Here is a 20,248-nt window from a genome sequence, read left to right on the forward strand (position 1 = left end):
TTACAGTTACACAATTGTTGTTGTTGTTGTTGTTGTTGTTGTTGTTGTTGGGGTGTGTGTGTGTGTGTGTGTTTTGGACAGATGCTTAACTTAGCTTGTGCTTCATTCACTACAGGGTCCCTTTTAACAGAACTTTGCTCAGTAGTTTCACTATACACTACACACACACTGCTTAGAGCCCCCCCCCCTTGATTTGGTGGTTTGAACTGATATCTGCAATCATGCTTTGGGTATTCACTCTCTCTCTCTCTCTCTCTCTCTCTCTCTCTCTCTCTCTCTCTCTCTCTCTCTCTCTCTCTCTCTGCAGGTCACCGAGCTGAATACATGACCACAAGGTAAACTCAATCCCCGTTTCATTCCAGGCTTCTTTTTGGAGTGCTCTGACTCAAAAGCCACTGAAAGTCAGATACCATACAGAGTTCTGTTTGTGAAAGGGCAGTTTTTCAGGGGACTATGTTTTTTTTTCTCTAATGAGATTCAGTCTGTGGTGCAATGCAGGGCTATGCATAGTTCCATAGGCACTCAGACTGTAGAAAAAAAAACCCCAACAAACTACCTGACAGATGCAGTTGTTTTGAGGCGATGTTCTGTTTGTCATCAAAACCGGAACAAAATGCAATCTGGAACGCTCGAACACAAAATTTTATACTGCCAGACTGACAAGCAACAACAGCAAAGACAAAAGAAATAGATAAAAGGCATAAATTGTATTTCCTGTTTCAGCACAGTTAAGTGCAGGCAGTCAAACTTGAGTTTTTGAAACTTTTGATGAGAGAGAGAGAGAAAGAGAGAGAGAGCAAGAGAGAGAGAGATGAGCATCTGCTCTTGACTCCCCTCTGCTTTCATTTACCATATGCTCAGCATGACACGGTGGCAATGTTCTCCACCCCAGGGCTCCTCTCTCTCTCTCTCTCTCTCTCTCTCTCTCTCTCTCTCTTTCTCTCTCTCTCTCTCTCTCTCTCTCTCTCTCTCTTTCTCTCACTCATTTTTTCTCCAGCACAGCCGTTGACTGTGAAAACTTTTTAAGACTTGACTTAAATCTGAAATATCAGAACTTGCACAACGCACTTTAAGCAAATGAAAACTACCGACTCAAATGTTTGGTGTCCGTGTTTTGGAGCTGAGAATGTGTTTATGACAAACAGATTAGGGTCAGCCATTAGTGAGAGTTGCCCTCAGTGTTGAAGTAAACTTTGAACGTGCCTAATGGAATCACGAAGCTTTCGCTCCTTAGATTAAAAAGGACTGTCTACTACACAGTACATTTTCCAGTGCTTAATGAACTGAGGTAATGAAATGGCCAATATAGGGATTTTTATAATCACTTTCTCGGTATTGCTAAGAATCAACACCCATCAGAGTAAATAATCCCTGTTAAACAGTACCACCAGAAATATCCAGTGCAACACTGTGGGGTGCACTCTGGAATGTTCTCTGTCCGACTCCAGAAAATTTCACTATGGTTAACCAACACTCTCAGATCCAGTGTGTATTGAGGGTCCATGCCGGTCCTCCGTCACTGGCCCTTCTTACCCAGGGGAGAGCTCTCGTGCCTGGGCAGCTCTCACACATGACTCCCTCATGCTGGTCTCAGCAGGCCTGGTATTTTAATGACCTTTGATGTTTGGGGTGGAAGTGCCATATAATGACAGGATGTCTCAATGTGCTGGACACTGAAGCCAGGCAGTGTGCGTCTCTGCTGGGAGAGGAAGCCTATAGGCACCATACCGCCCACCCTTACTGCTTACTTCACCCTGAGTCACCTTCAGCACCAATAGCACTCACAGAACGGCTCTCTGTGTTGGATCTTCATACTGATATGAAATGTGTAAAAGCCCTGCGACTTTGGCAGGTGCTGTGAAAGTAAAGGAAATAAGAAAGGACTATTTTTAGCGCACGAGTTTGTGTGTGTGCATGTGTTTGTGAGTGTGTTTGTGTCTGTGTGTATGTGTGTGCGTCTGTGCGTGTGTGTGTGCGCATCTGTGCGTGTTCGTGTGTGCGTGCGTGTGTGCGTGCGTGTGTGCGTGCGTGTGTGCGTGCGTGTGTGCGTGCGTGTGTGCGTGCGTGTGTGTGTGTGTGTGTGTGTGTATATGTATATGTGTGTGTATGTGTATGACCTTGTGTCCATTCTGCAGGCCTCCAAATGTCCCTCCCAAACCCTACGGCACACGGAGGCCAAGACCGCGTTCTGTGTTTAACGTTAAACTGTTTAATGGCAATTTGGAAGCCTTTGTTAAGGTATCGAGAGCCAAGTGTCACTGTAACTATGACGACTATCATTTCCCCTTGTCATAACGATCTGCAGCCCTCCTCTGTAGGCGTGCTGGGTTGGCATCACTATGGAGAGAGTGTGTCAGCAACCCTTGACCATTCTCTTTCTCTCTCTTGCTGTTTTTCAGTCTGCCTTGTCCAGTGGCTTCAAACAGAGGAGAACCACACAGGGGGGGCTGTGGATATTCACAGGGGAAACCTGTGGATATTCACAGGGCTGTAAAACACAGGCATTAGCATTCTTTTAAGTCTCTCTCTCAGCTGCTTCCAAGAGTGAATTGTGAAGCAGAGACAGATTCAGATAATAGAGCGTGTGTGTAAGTGTGTGTGTGTGTAAGTGTGTGTGTGTGTCTGTGTGTGTGTGTCTGTGTGTGTGTGTCTGTGTGTGTGTGTGGGTTTGGGTCTGAGTGTGTGCGTGTGTGTGCGTGTGTTCTATTTGTCTGTGTGTGTGTGTATGTGTGTGCGTGCGTGCGCGCGCGTGTGTGTGAGTTTTGTGTGTGTGTGTATGTGTTTGTCTGTGTGTATGTGTTGGTTTGTGTGTGTGTGTGTGTCTGTGTGCCATTTGTCTGTGTTTCCGTGTGTGTGTTTGTGTGTGTGTGGGATGGGGAAAGTTCTCTGATAAGACAGCTGTGTCTGACCTGCCCCCTCTGTGTCTTCTCTTTCTCTCTGAAGACAGTTCACTGAGTGTGACTGGCAGACTGATAAAAGCTTTGTAAGCTAATGTTGGTGGCTTTCTAGAGCTGGGACTGAATAACCTGGGTTTCGCCTCTCTCTCTCTCTCTCTCTCTCTCTCTCTCTCTCTGTCTCTCTCTCTCTCTCTCTCTCTCTCTCTCTGTCTCTCTCTCTCTCCCTCTCTCTCTCTCTCTCTCTCTCTCTCTCTCTCTCTGTCTCTCTGTCTGTCTCTGTTTCTGTCTTACTCTGTATCTCCTTGATGCTTGTAGCCGCGGGCGACGGAATTCACACACAAGGCACCAGGTAGAGTAGACTTACTGCCGAGCCTTTGCTCATTGCTGCATGTTTGTGGAAACTAACTGTTTGTTTTAACAGTTTCTGTATCTTTTTTTTAATCTTTTGACCTTTTGGGTGTGGCAAACTGAGGGTTTACAGACCCAGACAACATCCTCTCCCTCACTCCAGCATCCTCTTGTTCATTTAAAAAAAAAAACACGTAACTGCGCATTGTAGCTTGACGCCTCACTCGCGTTTGCGTACCTTCAAAGTGATTATTCATTCATGTGGAATTAAAGCAACATCTTGATATACTGTAATTTATCATCTCTGTCAATACCTGTCATAGTGCAGTCTCCACTTAATTACTGTACTAATACATTTGGTGTTTGAGCTATTGATCGGCATTTCTTTGCATTTAGGGGACAAATTTTTTGACAGGGCATTTGACTGAGCTTAATGTAGACTCAGTCACCCAGAGACAGCGACTGTTTCTCTAGTGTGTGTGTGTGTGTGTGTGTGTGTCCTGTCCTTGGCACTGGCTCTTTGTTCCGACTGCGCCCGTTCCCTGGGTTAAAAGCAGATCACAGCATTATTAAAAGCATGTACCAGAGAGCCCTGCCAAGCAGACATCACACAGCCCCTGCCGTAGCCAGACGTCAGCCCAATAAGAAGAATCATATTACCCCACATGGAGGACTCGTGTGTTTTATATAATCAAAGAGATCTATTGCTCTGTGAGAGATCCTTCACTTCACTTTGCTCTCAGAACATATACAAAAAAAGCAAATTATCGGTCAGGGTGCCGTCTCCCAGATGTCTCCTCCTCCTCTTCTTCTTCTTCTTCTTCTTTTTCTTTTTTTTTTTTTTTTGAACTTTGATTTTCGAGTTTACTCCAACCTCCGTATATTTAACATCTACATGTGAGAAATGAGGCTCAGCGTCATTATGTTTATCACTTCACTGAAGTCACAGCAGCGTCGGGGAGAGGGAGATGGAGAGGATTGTTGTTGTTTTTTTTTTTTGTTTTTGTTTTTTTAAATGTCCACTGTAAACCCTCATCCTAATGGATACTTCTGTCACTGACTAACACCACTAAACATCAGAATCCGCCCTGTGTTCATGGAGATGTGGGCGTTCTTTTTCATGTACAGTGCTTTAATGTTCATTGTCCCGCTGGCCATAAAATGTCTGTTTATCCTTTTTCTGAAAGGACTCGGGTCAAGCCATCCCTCGTGTGGTGGAGAGCTGCATTCGATTCATCAACCTGTACGGTAAATAAAAGAAATTATTCTCTCTTCTGCGTCCGAATGACACGCCCCGGCTCCCGTTCAGGCCTGCAGAATAACAGGAGGAGGCTAGCATGCGAGTTTTTTTTTTTTTACGTTTTTTTTTAACACCAGTGTTTTTCATGACGCTCTCCTGTCATTAAATCCTTCGGGGGTTAATTGCCACCTGTCCTTTTTCTGGCCCGTCGGACTCTTGTCTGGGACCCGCTGCGGGGCAGCTGACCGCCCAATGTCTGCTCGCTCTGCGTAATTTAGGGCGTGGCCGTCTCCCCTCTTGTGCTCCATTGTCAAACTTATTCTTGTTCTGTCTTCGTGTCACGGTCTGTGTGGCCCCGCGTTTTCTGTTCTGTATCAAGAGAGATGCACACATATGTATGCCTCTATTTTTATGTACTCATATATATCATGTTCTCTCTCTTGCTCTCTCTCTTGCTCTCAGTCTATGTCTATGTATGCATATCCATGTCTGTAGCTATATATGTATCTATATATCTATATCTGTCCATCTATCTATCTCTCCACAAGGCCCTGTTAAGCTTGAAGATGAGTTGTCTAGTTGTCTTGACAAAAAAGTGGTATAGACTCCGATTGGTCGATTTATTTACGAGAACGTAAAATGAAAATGACTGTGCCTTTTTTTTTTTTTTTTTTTATGAAATGGAAAATTGAACAGCCAAAGCCTTAAAGCTTTATGACTTTATTACTGTGAGTTCAGTGTGTGTGGCCAACTGATAGAGGCTACAGGAGACAGGCCATCTCTAATTAGCTTTTGCCCACCCTTCGTTCTGCTCCTTATTAAATTCTAATCCAGGCTGGAACACGCTACTGGAAAAGCTGATTGCAGTCTCCCCTCTTTCATTAATTATCTTTTATTAGAAAAGCTAAAAAGCTAAACTTCAGAGTGGAGGACTTCTTAGCTTGGGTTCTCTAGCCATTACACACAAGCTTGTCCCTACAGTGAGTGCTTTGAATAAACGTCTCTAGAATTCTGTGTGTGCTCATTGACTCTTTGCATTTCTACCTCTTTCTCCCTATCACGTGTTCTATCTCTTTTGCCCTGTCACTCACTCTGTCTCTCTTTCTTTCTCTCTCTCTCTCTCTCTCTCTCTCTCTTTCCTACCCCCTTCTCTCTTCACAGGCCTCCAACATCAAGGCATATTTCGAGTATCTGGTTCCCAAGTGGAAGTCAATGATATTAAGAACTCATTTGAGAGAGGTGGGTGTCTAAGCAATACTGAAATAGCGTTTGGATGCTTAAAGTGTACACACTCATGATTTCAAAATGACTCACTTATGTAATTGCACTCTCATCCGGGACAACTCGCACGGCAAGTTTACACAAGCAAAGCGTCACGTATTTAAATACCCTCATATGAAACCCTTCTTCACGACTAATAATTTAATTACACGTGAAGGGGGAATCTGCCTAAACTGTGGGGAGAAGTGGAGGTAATGTTCTGTGATGGAAAACAAATTCAAGGGAAATGTCTACGCAGTTGTGTCTTCCCTGTGTTTATGTCTCGATATAAACATTGGTCTTAGGTGTAGCATAACATAACAGAGCACATCTGGTTGCCCAGGTAACGACCCTCTGACAGACGAAGAGAACAACCATGACATCAACTCCGTAGCAGGTGTTCTCAAACTGTACTTCCGAGGCCTGGAAAACCCTCTCTTTCCCAAGGAAAGATTCAATGACCTCATCTCCTGTGTCCGTAAGTCGTTCTGGGTTTCCTTCTGTGTGTGTGTGTGTGGGTGAGTGGGTGTGTGTGGGGGTGGGTGTGTGTGTGTGCAGAAATTTGTTTGTAAACACACATATAACTTTCTCTATATGTCTGATAAGTGGCATGTAGGCTAGTTTGTTTGTGTTGTGTATGTTTGTCAGTGTGTGCCTGTGAGAGTGTTTTTGTGTGTGTGTGTGTGTGTGTGTCTCTCTGTGTCTGTGTGTGTGTGTGTACAAGGTTAAGTTGTTCAGTCTGAAAGGGTCTCATTTATTTCTAATGAAAGTTACACTTGTATGGCTCTCTGTGTGCTGTGGTAATGGCCTGCTTTTCCCACTGAGGAGATGCGGCACATAAAGAGCAGTCATTAGCCCCACACAGTCTACACGCTCTCAGCAGGGCATATCTCTCTGTTCAACACCCCATTCTCCTCGTATTGCCTCAGGCCTACACGCGTGCACACACACACACACACACACACACACACAACCCCTTTAGCCAGTCTTTTTGTCTGTGTGAATGCCCCACTTTGTTTGAGCAGTCGTTTAAAAGAGCCCAAAGGTCACCATACCATCATCGTGATCTGTTTGGTTGTGAATGGAACAGAATCATTTCAGTAGAATTGAATCGTGTCAAGTCTGTGCTTCAGTAGACAAGGACGCTGTCTCAGTCTGTTCTGAGGAAAGGGGGAAAGGGGGGGGGTTACTGGTAGTTTTGAGCCATAACTTGTGAATTTGTGTGTGTCATCATCAGAGACAGAGAGAGTATGACTGTGTGTGTGTGTGTGTGTGTGTGTGTGTTTGAGTGTGTGCGCTTCATAGGCATGTAGCCAAGAGCCCAAGTGTAGCTTGGTTTACACTCAGCACTGTGTGTGAGTGATGGGGATTCCCTGTTGTTTACATTCCCTACACTTACACAGCAATGCTTAAAGAGTGTGGGTCTGTAGCCTACTCAACTTGCTCCATACCATACACCATATCCTCCCTCTCTCTCTCTCTCTCTCCCTCCCTCTCTCTCTCTCTCTCTCTCTCTCTCTCTCTCTATCTCTCCTTCCCTCTCTCTCTTTCTCTCTCTCCCTCTCTCTCTCTCCCTTTCTCTCTCTCTCTCTCTTTCTCTCTCTCTCTCTCTTTCTCCCTCTCTCTCTCTTTCTCTCTCTCGCTCTCTTTCTCTCTCCCACTCTCTCTCTATCCTCCTGCCCTTGCTCTCTCTCTCTTTCTCTCTCTCTTTCTCTCTTTCTCTTTCTCTCTCTCTCTCTCTCTCTCTCTCTCTTTCTCTTTCTCTCTCTCTTTCTCTCTCTCTCTCCCCACTGCGTATTACTTTCCATCTAAACTTCCAGCTCACTTGCCTGGCAATACTATATATAGCTTGTAAGTCTTCCCTGTCAACAGAGTGTTTTGGATCAGTGACTGTTGTCTAGTTTAGAGATGTATGCCTTATGTGTGTATCTGTCTCTTTCTGTGGGCTCTTCATGGTGGCTGGTACAGTGTCTTAAAATAGCTTCAGAGGCCATGGTAGAAACCTACTTACGTACTCATGTAAGACGAAGAGAGGCATATGCATATTCCCAAAAGCCCGTTGTCTCTGTGGGACGTCACAGAGAGGAGTTTGATGGTGACAGGGCTATTTTGAGCTGTTTAGTTGCGGATGAGAGAAGATCTTTAGGATCTTAGCGGGTGGGTGAAAAAATGAAAAAGAAAAAGCGAAGATATGGATAAAAGAAAAGACCGATCAGGTCGCAGGCTTGTGTGAAGCACAGCAGTGCTCTGTTTAGTCTCTCATAAGTGCAGCATACGTGTGTCGGGGAGGGTTTTTTTTTTCTTTTGTACTGTCATTAGATTGTATCAGAACAAACACTCATTCTAATGCTCTCTCTAAAGAGAGGGAGAGAAATGCGAAAGAGAGAAAGAGAGTTCGATGAAGGATTTAGATGAAGGTAGAAAAGACCACAGACAGACAAACTGAGAGATAGCGAAAGCATGTACAGAAAAGGACAGACAGACAGACAAAAACATTTACAAACACAATCGTTCTAATTAAAAGTGAAAACAAAACATTTTCCTCATATCTTTCCTCATATCTACGTTAGCATATTTCTGCATAATTATTCAGTTAATAGCTGACGAGCCGCTGGTACGGTTGTTAGACGCGCTGTTCCGTTTTTTGCCTCGTCAGTTTTGATCTACGGTGTTTTTCACTGGTGAGAGACGCTGGTGTTTGGGTGGCACTAGTGAAGCGATCACAGATATTTGGGACTGTCAGTTTGAATGAAACTCAGAGCTCCTTTTAGGAAATCGATTTAATTAGACTGCAGGACTTGCTTGAGTCGCTGGACGATTAATCAGCTTCATTTGGCCTTGGACGGAGAATGGGCTGCAATTCCATTCGTATAATTAGAACTAATACCAGAGAATCACTTCATTTATCAATCAGACATACTCGAGACAGCATTCACTTAATGCTGTCTCCTTCTCCTCAACAATGTCCAGTGTGTGTGTGTGTGTGTGTGTGTGTGTGTGTGTGTGTGTGCGCGCGTGCGTGTGTGTATGTGCGTGTATACGTGCATGTGTGTGTGTGTTTGTGTGTGTGTGTGTGTGTCTGCGTGTGTCTGTGTGTGTGTGTGTGTGTGTGTGTGTGCGTGCATGTGTGTGCGCGTGTGTGTGTGTGTGTGTGTGCGTGCACGCGTGTGTGTGTGTGTGTGTGCGAGTGCGTGTGTGTGTGTGCGCGCGCGTGCGTGTGTGTGTGCGTGTGTACGTGCATGTGTGTGTGTGTTTGTGTGTGCATCTTTTTGTGTCCATCTTGTATCCAGTGATTTTGTGTGTGCATTTGCAAACGTGTGTGTTTGTGTGTGCATCTTGTTTGTTTGTGTGGGCATCTTTAGTGATTTTGTGCATGAGTGTGTGTGCTTCTATGTGTGCGTGCTTCCGTGCATGCATGCGTGCGTGCCTGGGTGTGTGTGTGTGTGTGTGTGTGCGTGTGCGCGTGCGTATGTGTGTCTGTATACTTCCACCTGCACAAACATGCAGGGATGTCTGGGTTGACATTGTGCTGACTGGACAGTGTGTACCATGAGGCCCAGCTCAGAGCTGTCTTGAAACAGTCTCATTTCTCATGTGTGAATGACTGTCAGAGCACTGGTCTGCCGTTGTTGATTAAAATGCATGGAGGTATTTATAGAAGCAAGCTTCTCTGTGTGTGTGTGTGTGTGTGTGTGTGTGTGTCAGTGAGTAGGCAGATTTAGATGGAGAAGTGTCATTAAAAATGCAACCCTGCTAAGTGGCGTGGCTGACACATTTTAATGGAGAAGTGAATCTCATTAGACGCCTTTTGACTGTCAGTCCAGTCACCAGAACAATACCATCTGTGTGCAGGCTTTACCACTGACCTCCGCAGCACACACTTCTGTATTCATTTTACACACACACAAATAGAATCACAACAGGATTTCACCTGAGGAGGTGTGTGACCTGCTCACTCAGTGTAGACATTATATTAAATAACAATGTTTATTCTCTCTCTCTCTCTCTCTCTCTCTCTCTCTCTCTCAGGAATAGAGAATCTGTATGAGAGGGCCCTCTACATTCGGAAGATCCTCTTGACTCTGCCCAGATCAGTGCTTATAGTGATGCGCTACCTGTTCTCTTTCCTCAACCAGTAAATATGAAAACACACGTTTCACAACACATCATCATCTCACACACACACACACACACACACAGATACAGACATAGGCAGTACCTCATACACAACCTACTGTGCAATGCACTCGTACCACACACGCACACACACACACACACACACACACACACTCACACACACACACACGCACGCACATGCACACACACACACTCAACACATCACACCATTACTGATGGAACATTTTGTGCAGTACTGCATTTAGTAATCTAAAGAGGATATGAAATGACAGACACATTGCATTATTCATAAACACTCTGTGCGTGTGTGTGTGTGTGTGTGTGCGGTGGCTCTGTGGTCACCTTCGTCATGTTCCTCAGGGCCCACGCGCTGGCAGGTTGACTTAAACAGCTAAATGAATAAAGCATATTCCCACTTATTGATATGGACACCACAAAAGTGAAGACACTCTCTGTGTTTATTTATAGAAACTGTTGTAAGATGCATTCGGTGCCAGAAGTAAGACCAATTATGCACAACTGTGAGATAAGCACAGAACTAAAGACAACAGGCAATGGAAGCTCATTCATTTCCTGGTGCCTTGTTGGGAGGGCTGTCTGAGTGGCTCTGGAATAGCCAGCGTGGCATAATCATTTTGTTTGAAATGTGAAGGTAATCAGAGAAGCGTTTATAATTCATTGCTATCGTTGCATGTCTCTCTGTGTTCCACGGGAATAATCCTCTTTCAAAAAAATGAGTCAAACAAATTTGACACAATTAAATTCAAATTAGTACACAACAGTGTTTTGGTTTTTTTTTGCTTTTATTGTTTTTTTGTTTTGTTCGTTCGTTTGTTTGTTCGTTTGTTTTTTGGTGGTTCGTGGAAACGACCTTGCTTCTTAACTCTTTGTTTCGGTTTTCAAGACTGTTTTCTGTTTTTGTCATTGTCATTACGATGGAAAACTACATCTCAAAGACGTCCTGACCGACACACGCGCCCTTATTTCGTTATTTCTAAGAGTTCACGACTTTACAATTGAATTAAATGTTCTCACCCTGAGGAGTGGGGATAAAACACAGACTGCACCGAAAGAAGCGAATTTCTTTTAAATTAGCATTAGAGTTATTTTTTCTCTTCTAGTTTGACATCATTGTTCATCAGGGATTTGTAATCCATTTCTGCCTCTGGACCTAATCAGCAGAAAGAAGAAAAAAAAAACAAACCTTTATTTTGTCCAGCGCCTTGTTTAAATTTTAATTCACGGCCCACATCTTGTTTGGTGACCTTTCGCTGAACTGTATTCTCTGTGCATTGAAATGGATTTAGGTTCAAAACAGCACATCCTTTCAGACAATATTTCCGGCTCAAGGAGTTGATCTCAGTGCACTCCGTTGTCTAGACAGGTCTTTTTTTGTGTCGTCCTAAAACACCCTAAACATTTTGCAGCCCCTGGTCTGAGCTTCGGTTGCATGTGCTGAGTATTGTATAGTAGTAAATGTGTACTACCTGCGAGCTGATGTATTCCTCTCTGGTCTCCAGCTTATCTCAGTACAGTGATGAAAACATGATGGACCCTTATAACCTGGCCATCTGCTTTGGCCCCACCCTCATGCCTACGCCTGACATCCAGGACCAGGTCTCCTGTCAGGCCCACGTTAACGAGATCATCAAAACCATCATCATCCATCACGAAACCATCTTCCCCGACGCTAAGGAACTGGAGGGCCCCGTGTATGAGAAGTGCATGGCTGGCGGAGACTACTGGTAAGAGATCTGATTGGGTCGGTAAAACGATACGCCGTCTGACCTCCGGCTCGGCTCGGGTTTTTGAGTCGCCCTGCAAAACCTGCAGATGCGCGGGCGGCTGGGGAAACCGCTCTGTTTTTCCCATTCTTCTCGTGTGAATGTATCCCAGGCTGTGAGCCAAAGGCCTTCATTAGGGATATAGTGTACTCACAGGTATGTGGTCATTATGCAGGGCCCCAGCTGAGTCTGTATTGTATTTGGAGTTAGCGTGCAATTTTATGAAATGATGAGGTGATTGTGGAGGGAAATTTTGACAGAGTGGGATTTTTTTGTTACCGGTATGCGGCTCGGAGATCAGCATCAACTTAGGTGTGACATACCGAAGCGGTCATGATAATTACAGTCATTTGGGTCAGGAGAGGTTAATGAGCAGATAACGTTTGTGCCTTTATGCCTGGCTCATACTGTGAGGGATGGGGTGCAGTGTGTGTGTGTGGGGGGGTGGGGGGGGGGGGGGGGGGGATGGGGGTGCTGTATGTGTCACCTCAGTGCCGTTCTTAGCAGGCCTGCATCTCCCAGATAAAGTTACAACTTTCTCTCTCTCTCTCTCTCTCCCCCCCCCCTTTTTTTTCTTTCTTTCTCTCTTCTTTTTCTCACTCTCTCTCTCTGTCTCTCACCTACTCTCTCTGTCAGGTTCTAAATCTGTTGTCATATTTTGCTCTTAGCTCAGTGGGTGGTGGCAAAGCTTGGCAGGAGAAATGTCTTGTCGGTGGTTAATCTGTGGAGAGAAGACAGAGTATTAGTGCCACTCTCTGTGCCCACGACGTGCCAGCATCCCAGCATCCCAGTCGTCCTAAAAAGAAAAAAAAAAAGAAAAAGAAAAACACAGTGGTCAGCCTGCAGTACTAAAAGTGCCCCTAGCCTGCTGACGTGCAAATATATCCTGTGGATATAAAGTAGCGACGAGACACTGGAATATTCAGTGAATAAGGCAAATAAACAAAGGCATTGAGTTTCCACTGTAGAGGTTTTCTTTCTCATAGCAGTGAAAAGTAGGTGACTGTCCGTGTATGCTCAGCACCACGGAGAGAAGAAGGAGAGAACTCTAAAAATACATTTTGCATGATCTGGTAGAGTATGAGAATCTGTGCGTTTACTGAGCACAGAGTGTTCTGCGGCATCAACATGGCAAGAGTGGCCTTGTTTTGTTTTTTTTTTCATAAAAGTTTGCCTTCATAATTTGTGAGGACAACATTTATTCCCTTTGTCTGAATGAGAATCTGACGAGAAAGGACAGCTTTTGCGCTGGGAGCACTCTTTTAGTCCATCCCATTAAATCACCCACCCACGTCTCTGGTTCTGTGTGTGTAAATGTCAGCTGTACCTGTGCATCTCCCATTCTGGAAGACTTTTACAAAGTGTTTGGAGGGAGTGTCAGTCTCGTAACATGCTAAAGTGTCTCTCATTAAAGGCAGACGGCTTAGTTTTTTTTTTTTTTCCCAAAGTTTAAATATTTGTCTTTTCTTCTGTGGTATTAAATGCGGTAACTTTAATCGTAAGGCAACAGAGTTTATTCTGGGAGAGGTGTTGTATGAACAAGGAATATTTCTGCTGTTATATGGGATTGGGCGTTTCCCTGGTAACCAGACTTTTCACCTCTAACCTTGTCCCCTTTTCCCCACAGTGAGAGTCCATACAGCGAACACGGAGCCCTTGAAGAGGTGGATCAGGATGGAGGGGCCGAAACACACACCAGTGAAGATGGTATGTGTCCTTAACAAGCTGTCTGCTCTGCAGGAAACTTCTGGATGCATCTATGGTATATCTAGAATCTATCAGAAGTATCTTCTGTGGATAAGGCATCAACTGGATACAGTTGGAGGAGACTGAGTAATCTGTTGAGTTAAACTAATAGCACTAATACTAACACAAAAATTTTGCTGTAGAATACCATCCATCATTCAGCAAAGGAAACCCAGAGTCACTTAATATCCACCGGCAGTAAATATAAAGAGAACTACTTTGCATTCAGTGACATGAAGCATAGGAACCTCCACGGTGTCACTGGTCATGTGGGTGTAAACCTCAATGCACACAGGCCTCTGTTGAAAATCCTGCCTTTCAGAGAACTAAATCAAATGACCTTGAGGGGCAGAACACTGGCTTCAGCGGCCCATTCATATTCTAATCCACTGGGCAGAGGAGCAACAGGTCCCTTAAACAGACCTGCTGGGGCCACACAGGATCCTTAGCGTTAGTGACGGTGATTTAGGCAGCAGGAGAGCCTCTGGGATCTGATTGGCTGACTAAGTAAAGGTTTAATGAGCTTAAAGACAGGCTGAATATTCATGTCGTGAAGGCACTTAAACAGAGTTGAGACCAATTCAGTTATTGTTTCTATAATTCACTTTCAGTACACTCAGTAGTTTCTCACATAAAAGCTGTAAAGTAAGCTGATTTCAAATTTGAAGTTGACTTATCTTGTGTATGTTATGTTAAACTCCTGAAGTGTAGAGGAGCCAGAAAGCTCTCAAACATGCCAATCGTCTGACAGGCCCAGCTCATGACGTCACGCGCTCTGCTCTGTCCATCGCAGCTTCTCCAAACACTGACAGGTCTGACAGGTCCGGCCCGTTTCCATGGAAACACAAGCAGAGCCAATGCCATTCCTGTCCCCACATTCGGTTAGCCCGGAGACACTTTCTGAGAATCCCCCTTGTTCTCTGACCCGATCGGTCAGCGTTGGCTATTCAGGCAGCGCTCCTGGCAGGGTGCGCCTTCGAACGTTAGCCTTAGCATGATTTTTGACGTGCCATGAATCAGAGGTGTGTATTTATCTGTCCGGCGGAATGTACAGGGACACCTGATCTCGCAAGCATGTCAGCGGATTCCGTTAACCGACACAGATGGTGTCCATCAGCGGCAGAACCTGTTCACGACTGCGCCGTCTGTCCCGCGCATTTTTATGAATCCCGTCTGGGCCGCCATGTATTTGTCATAAATGTTATTGCCCTTGTGAGTTTTGGGAGTGGAGAATCAGGACGTGGGTTTCTGTTCCACGCTCCCTGTGGATCACTCACTGTGTGCTTTGAGGAGGAGACTGACGTTCCAATGGTGTCTGTTTGACATTGAGCACCACCTGCAAACCATTTAGTTTGTCTCTATTTTACAACACACCAATTCTACTCTAAGTCACCTTTCTCCAAACTGCTCAGAATGCCTCTATAATGATAGTCATCATTCCAGAAAATGGTCTCCACGGAGCATGAGTGGGTGAAGCAGGTCAGGACCTTTGACATTTAATATATCGGCGCCTCTTCACACAAGAGGTCTGTACACAGCCTGTGCCCCACCCCCCTACCCCCCATCTGAGGGTGACAAATAGAGGAGAATGAGTCATTCCTGGCTCTGTGCTGAGTGCTCATCTGGAAGTCCTTTTTCACTCAGGACCCCCACCAGGCCTCAAGCACCCTTTCTTCATACAGGACCTGGAGAGCAAAAGATCATCCACCAAAAAAAAAGGAAACCTAACCTCAGCATCTGTGCTAAAGATACAGGAACAGGAAAAAAGGGTTATCTGACGTTGAGTGTCTGATATTAATGGAAGGTCGCATTAAAAACAAAAAAGGATTCATTTTGCTTCTCGTTGTTCAGAAAAGTCCAATACACATTACAGTGTTCCAAGCTCCTAGATCTTCAATAGATGATTTTTTTTTAAACCAATAATTCTCACCAAGGTTCAAATATTTTTTGCAATAGAGACACACGCAGTCACACACTAGCACAAAACACATTTATGTGCCTCATGTGCATGGTAAGAGGACATAGTATATTATTTAGGTCCCAGTCGTATTGAACTCCATATGTCTTGTGTACATTTAACACATTATCAATAGGACATATCTCAGGTGTTCCTGTCCATGCTTTGCTGTGTTAAAGACATACACCACAATCTCATGTCACTCAACCATCAGCAGACCTAGTGTTCCACTTCAGGCACCCTGTTGTTTCCAATCCTGTCAATACATCAGTGTCCTATCTGCTGGTAACACGGCCAAAGGTCACGCTTTAACGTGGCCCTCAGATTGATTTACAGTAACGGCCCAGCATAGCAAAGCGTTTCCGTGTGATGGCCTGGAAGCCCCATGCTTCGACAGCCGTCCTGTGCCCTGTGTCTTTACCTGGAGCTCACTGTATGGATCGCTGACTCTCTGGAGGATGCCAGCGCACACACATATGGCTTCTTTCCACAGACTGGGTGTTGTAACAGGTGCAGTGGACCAAAGGCTTTGGACTGCTGGCTGTTAGAAGAGAAAGGGAGAGAAAGAGAGAGGGCGAGAGAGAGAGGGCGAGAGAGAGAGGACTCTCTGTTTTCTTATCTCTACCGCCTCATGAAGGCACTGGTTCTTAGAGTAGATGATGCATAAAAAGTTATTGCTTTTCCTGTGGGATCGGTCGTCCTTAGAAACGTGGTGACGATGCAAACCTGCACTGCATGAAAGCAAGGGTTAAACTGTGTTTACCCTTTGGATCATGTGTTTGTCGTGAAGTGGTCTGTTGGCTGTAAATGCAATGATTGACAGCGTTCATTTGTCATAATGGACAATGGATTGATTCACAGTGCATTATCTGTTTGGTTTGTGTTTAGTTAATATGTTTACAGTTGATACTATGTTGTTAAGGCACTACATTGCCGGCACATTCTGTGCTATTCCCCACCATATCACTCCCTTTGTTCCTTCACCGTTATTGATTTGTGTCTCGCGGTGTGGAAACTCACACTGAACAATCTGGTAGAGTTCCATGCTTTAAAGCGTTGCCAGACGCTGTGCGCAGTTTCCAGCGAAAAAACAACCTTGACATGTCGTGATTCCTATTTGCTCTGGATGGGGGAGATCCCAGTAAACAAATGTATCCACCGGCCTGAAGTCATAGTCCAGACACAGACAGACGGACACCTGCAGACTGGAGACAGCTAAATCAATGCCTCCCCTGTCGCTTTTATTAATAGACTTCCCAGACCTGGAGTAGCTCTATTAATTCAGACAGAGCAAATTCCCGCCTGTCACATTTCGTTGGTTCTGATTCCGAACTGTCATTCCTGACAGGAGAGAAAGGGAGAGAGAATGGCTGGGAGGAAGAAAAGGGGGGAGGGGGGGGGGGGCACAGGGGTGTTACACCTAGACTGTGTTCATTAGTAATGGCATCTCTCACACGTTTGAGGCTTCTCTAATGGGACTTGAAAAGCCGTGAGAAGAATCCTACAGGGTTGCGTGCTTGTTAGGTGTGTTTTTTTGTTTTTTTTCTGCTCCACTACTGTGGGCTCCCTACTGTGGGGGGGGTTAGTTACTTCATTTTCACAAATCTGAAAAGTAAGCTAAGTAAAGTCTGAAAACTAATCGAAATGTAGATAGATGTAGTCTGAAAACTAATTTAAATGTAGATAAATGTAGTCTGAAATACTTGAAACAGGGTTCACACGGTCCCATGGAAATCCTGGAAAAGACATGGAATTTTAAAATCCCATTTTCCCAGGCCTGCAGAAGTCATGAAATTCAGTATATTCAGTGAAAGTTTTGGAAAAGTCATGAAATTTGATTTTGTCATTCCAGGGTCGTAGGAGATAAAGTATATCTTGTTTTATATGTTATGGATTAATGCGAGGTCACAAAATCTGATTGCTTCCTTCTCCCAGTAAACAGTGAGTACAGAGTGAGGGGGAAAAAACCCACATTTTATCCAGTCTCGTTTCGCTCTCTGCGAAGCTTCAGTCTGAGCTCCGCCCTCTGTTCACCTCAGTAGTGTAAATGAATATGAAATCTCATTTTGGTTGTCAGACATCATAGGGATCAGACTGTTCTTGTTCTAGGCGGGAGTGTGTTATATCGAAACCATCAATGGCCAAAGCCCATGTTGTTGGTTGTTGTTTCATTGTCATTTAATAGTTAGGCCCAACCTGTGGGGTAAAGTACACAATTTTGTGTACTTGTAGGTAGTAAAAGGTCATGGAAATTTCATTCAAGGTCATTGAAAAGTCATGGAAAAGTTTTGAACTCTTGTCAGTGAAAATGGGTGGGAACCCTGTTGAAAGCTAATGTCAGAGGATCCTGAAAGAGTGTTGATTTTTTTTTTGTTTTTTATATTGATTTATAAACATAAACTACATCAGAAACGTTTGTCTCGAAACTTCACTATCATCCGTTTACTCCAGGGAACCGTCGCGCTTTTGTGGTTTTCAGTGCAGTTTTCAAAACGACCGCAGCGCGTGTTGGGTTCAAGGCGCACGGATATTCTTAGCGGTTCTGATAGCAGCTTTGCATGGGGACATTTTGTCCTGCCAAATGCGCTGCTGCTTTACATGCGCTGAAGCTCTTTGCTCCACTAATGAGTCCTTATGTAAAGAGGGTCACGGTGACAAAGACGTGAACCGGAGCCAATCACTGAACTCAATGGCAAAGACATCAGCCAGTGCCAATCACTGAACTCAGATGCATCAATCCGTTCAAAACGTCCCTGTTCCCCACGCCGATTACCAACCAGGCCTTCTGCTCAATGTGTGTCTCTCTCCATTGACACGCCAGAGATTGCTTGTGCAGTTGCTGCCCACTGCGCGGTAATGTGGACGGTATAGATCAGTCCGACCCTGATTCTATAAATATTTCTGATAGTGTTTTCATGGCCCTGCACACGCTGCCTCGGGCAGTGTGTGTGTGTAGCTTAGGTCCACATCACTGAAGTCAGCTGCACCATTCAGGCATGTGAAGTTTATTGACTGCATTCCAATCATGATTCATTTAAAAGGAGCTACTGTAGCAGGGACACACCTAGAGCTAACACCTCCTACCCTCTGTGCTATTCCTAACGCGTGTGAAAACATTGCAGTTCTAGCTGCTCAGAGGACCATAGTCCTGTATTCTAACAACACGGTGAGAAAACACTTCATAAAGTGTTATGGCACCTTAAATGAAGTCAGGAAATGCTGAAATGCAAGGGAAAGGGTCTATGTGTTTGTGAAAGATGCTTAGCCTTGGTTAGGCTTTTAGATTTACCATAGAACGTAATTAAACTTAAGACTTAATAACGCGCGTGTGTGTAATGCTCCGTAAATGTCGACATAAATATGATTATGAGTAGTCATAAAGCCTTTTCATGCTTTTCTCAATTATTATAAATGATCTGTGCGACATTATGGATATGAATATAATGGAGTGTGAAATGGCTATTCATAGCACTGTTCAGTTTTGCTGTTTAGTCGTGTCGGAGAACGGATGCTTTATTTATGACCTGTCTTAATGTTTATTTTGGATCAAACTGAATGAAATGCATTTGTTTTTCTTCTGTGACTGCGTCTCTGACTCACTCTCTTTTTCTTCCTCTTTTTTATTTCCTTCGCAGAGGGAGAGCCCATTGAAGCGATCGCCAAGTTTGACTACGTGGGCCGCTCAGCACGCGAGCTGTCCTTTAAGAAGGGCGCGTCCCTTCTGCTGTACCAGCGGGCCTCGGATGATTGGTGGGAAGGCAGACATAATGGCATCGACGGTCTGGTGCCCCATCAGTACATTGTAGTGCAGGACATGTGAGTAAAAGCAGAATCTCTGACTGGGTGATTGTTCTGTTCCAGAATCATATCAGTTCTTTGAACATTCTAGAGATGTTACATCATTCTTTTTGCGGCCTCCCGGGGCTTGCGTTCCAGAATATTCTGCAGCAACATGCCCAGTGTTCTTAGAACTTCCTGTAGCGGTTCCTGTAGAGTAGCCCTGAGTTGTCCTAGTACTGAGCCATCGGTAGCACTTCTCCGTGGAATTAATCAAAGCTCTGTGTCTCCTTTTGGCTGTCCTTTACCGGTGCCTTCCCGTAATGGAGGAATATTGGCAGTTAAAGGGACGCTGTTCTATTACATCATGACAGCTCCCTCTGCAATGAAATGATCCAAAGGATCTTAAACAAGCCCCCTCTATTGCCGTGACGACCAGCTCCGCTTCGGCAACAATCACAGCCTAATTGAGTGAATGGGGTCTCTCATCAGAGTGGGCATGTCTAATGGTCCAGCCATTTGTCTGAACATTGCCAGCTAAAGAGTCCAGCTTTCTCCAGCTTTCCCAGTTCTGAGTGTATCAATAATTCATGCCACAGCCCAGACCAGATGTATGTTCTCAGTTAATGGAAGAGTTGTGGGGGTGAGGTGGGAGGAGGGGGGGGGGGGTGTTACTGCCTTGAGTGGAGAGGGAGTTTAAGAGCACTGAGACACACAGTGTCAGGCACTGTCCGGTGAAAAAAAAAAAATCCTAGTTCGTAGGGTGGGGGGTGTTAGTAATCTGGGGGAGAGCTCAAATACTGAGGGGGATATCCACTTTCTACACTGAGTTAGTGATGTGACTGTACTTTTTCACAACTGTGTGAATTTACATCACACTTTGTATGATTACGTTTGTCTGTGTCTGTATCTGTGTCTGTGTTTGAGTCAGTGAAAGCGTATGGCTCTTATTGAATATATGGAAGCTGAGGCTTTGAAAGGACATAAGTTTACTGTTAGATCATTAGTCTTCATTTGTAAGAGACACAGTTGGCCTGAGGAGAACTGGGCCTGATGTGTTCACACAAAGAATGACTGCACTGTTAGACAGGACAAAGTCAGA

The 20,248-nt window shown here is 44.7% G+C and overlaps 1 protein-coding gene across 2 annotated transcripts in view; it reads left to right on the top strand.

Moving 5' to 3' along the window:
• srgap1a (SLIT-ROBO Rho GTPase activating protein 1a) overlaps positions 1-20,248 on the top strand; it is a 78,980-nt gene that overhangs the window by 53,830 nt on the left and 4,902 nt on the right. The window contains exons 11-19 of one of the 2 annotated variants that reach the window (XM_030789932.1): positions 308-335; positions 2,136-2,238; positions 4,433-4,493; positions 5,647-5,724; positions 6,089-6,223; positions 9,775-9,880; positions 11,403-11,627; positions 13,294-13,373; positions 19,005-19,185. In XM_030789932.1, the coding sequence (XP_030645792.1) occupies positions 308-335; positions 2,136-2,238; positions 4,433-4,493; positions 5,647-5,724; positions 6,089-6,223; positions 9,775-9,880; positions 11,403-11,627; positions 13,294-13,373; positions 19,005-19,185 (997 nt within the window). Of the gene's footprint in view, positions 1-307; positions 336-2,135; positions 2,239-3,212; positions 3,247-4,432; positions 4,494-5,646; positions 5,725-6,088; positions 6,224-9,774; positions 9,881-11,402; positions 11,628-13,293; positions 13,374-19,004; positions 19,186-20,248 lie in introns of both variants that reach the window. The other variant, XM_030789931.1, reaches the window with a different exon arrangement.

This window comes from Chanos chanos, chromosome 13 (genome assembly GCF_902362185.1).
Source record: "Chanos chanos chromosome 13, fChaCha1.1, whole genome shotgun sequence".
NCBI classification, from domain to species: Eukaryota; Metazoa; Chordata; class Actinopteri; order Gonorynchiformes; family Chanidae; genus Chanos; species Chanos chanos.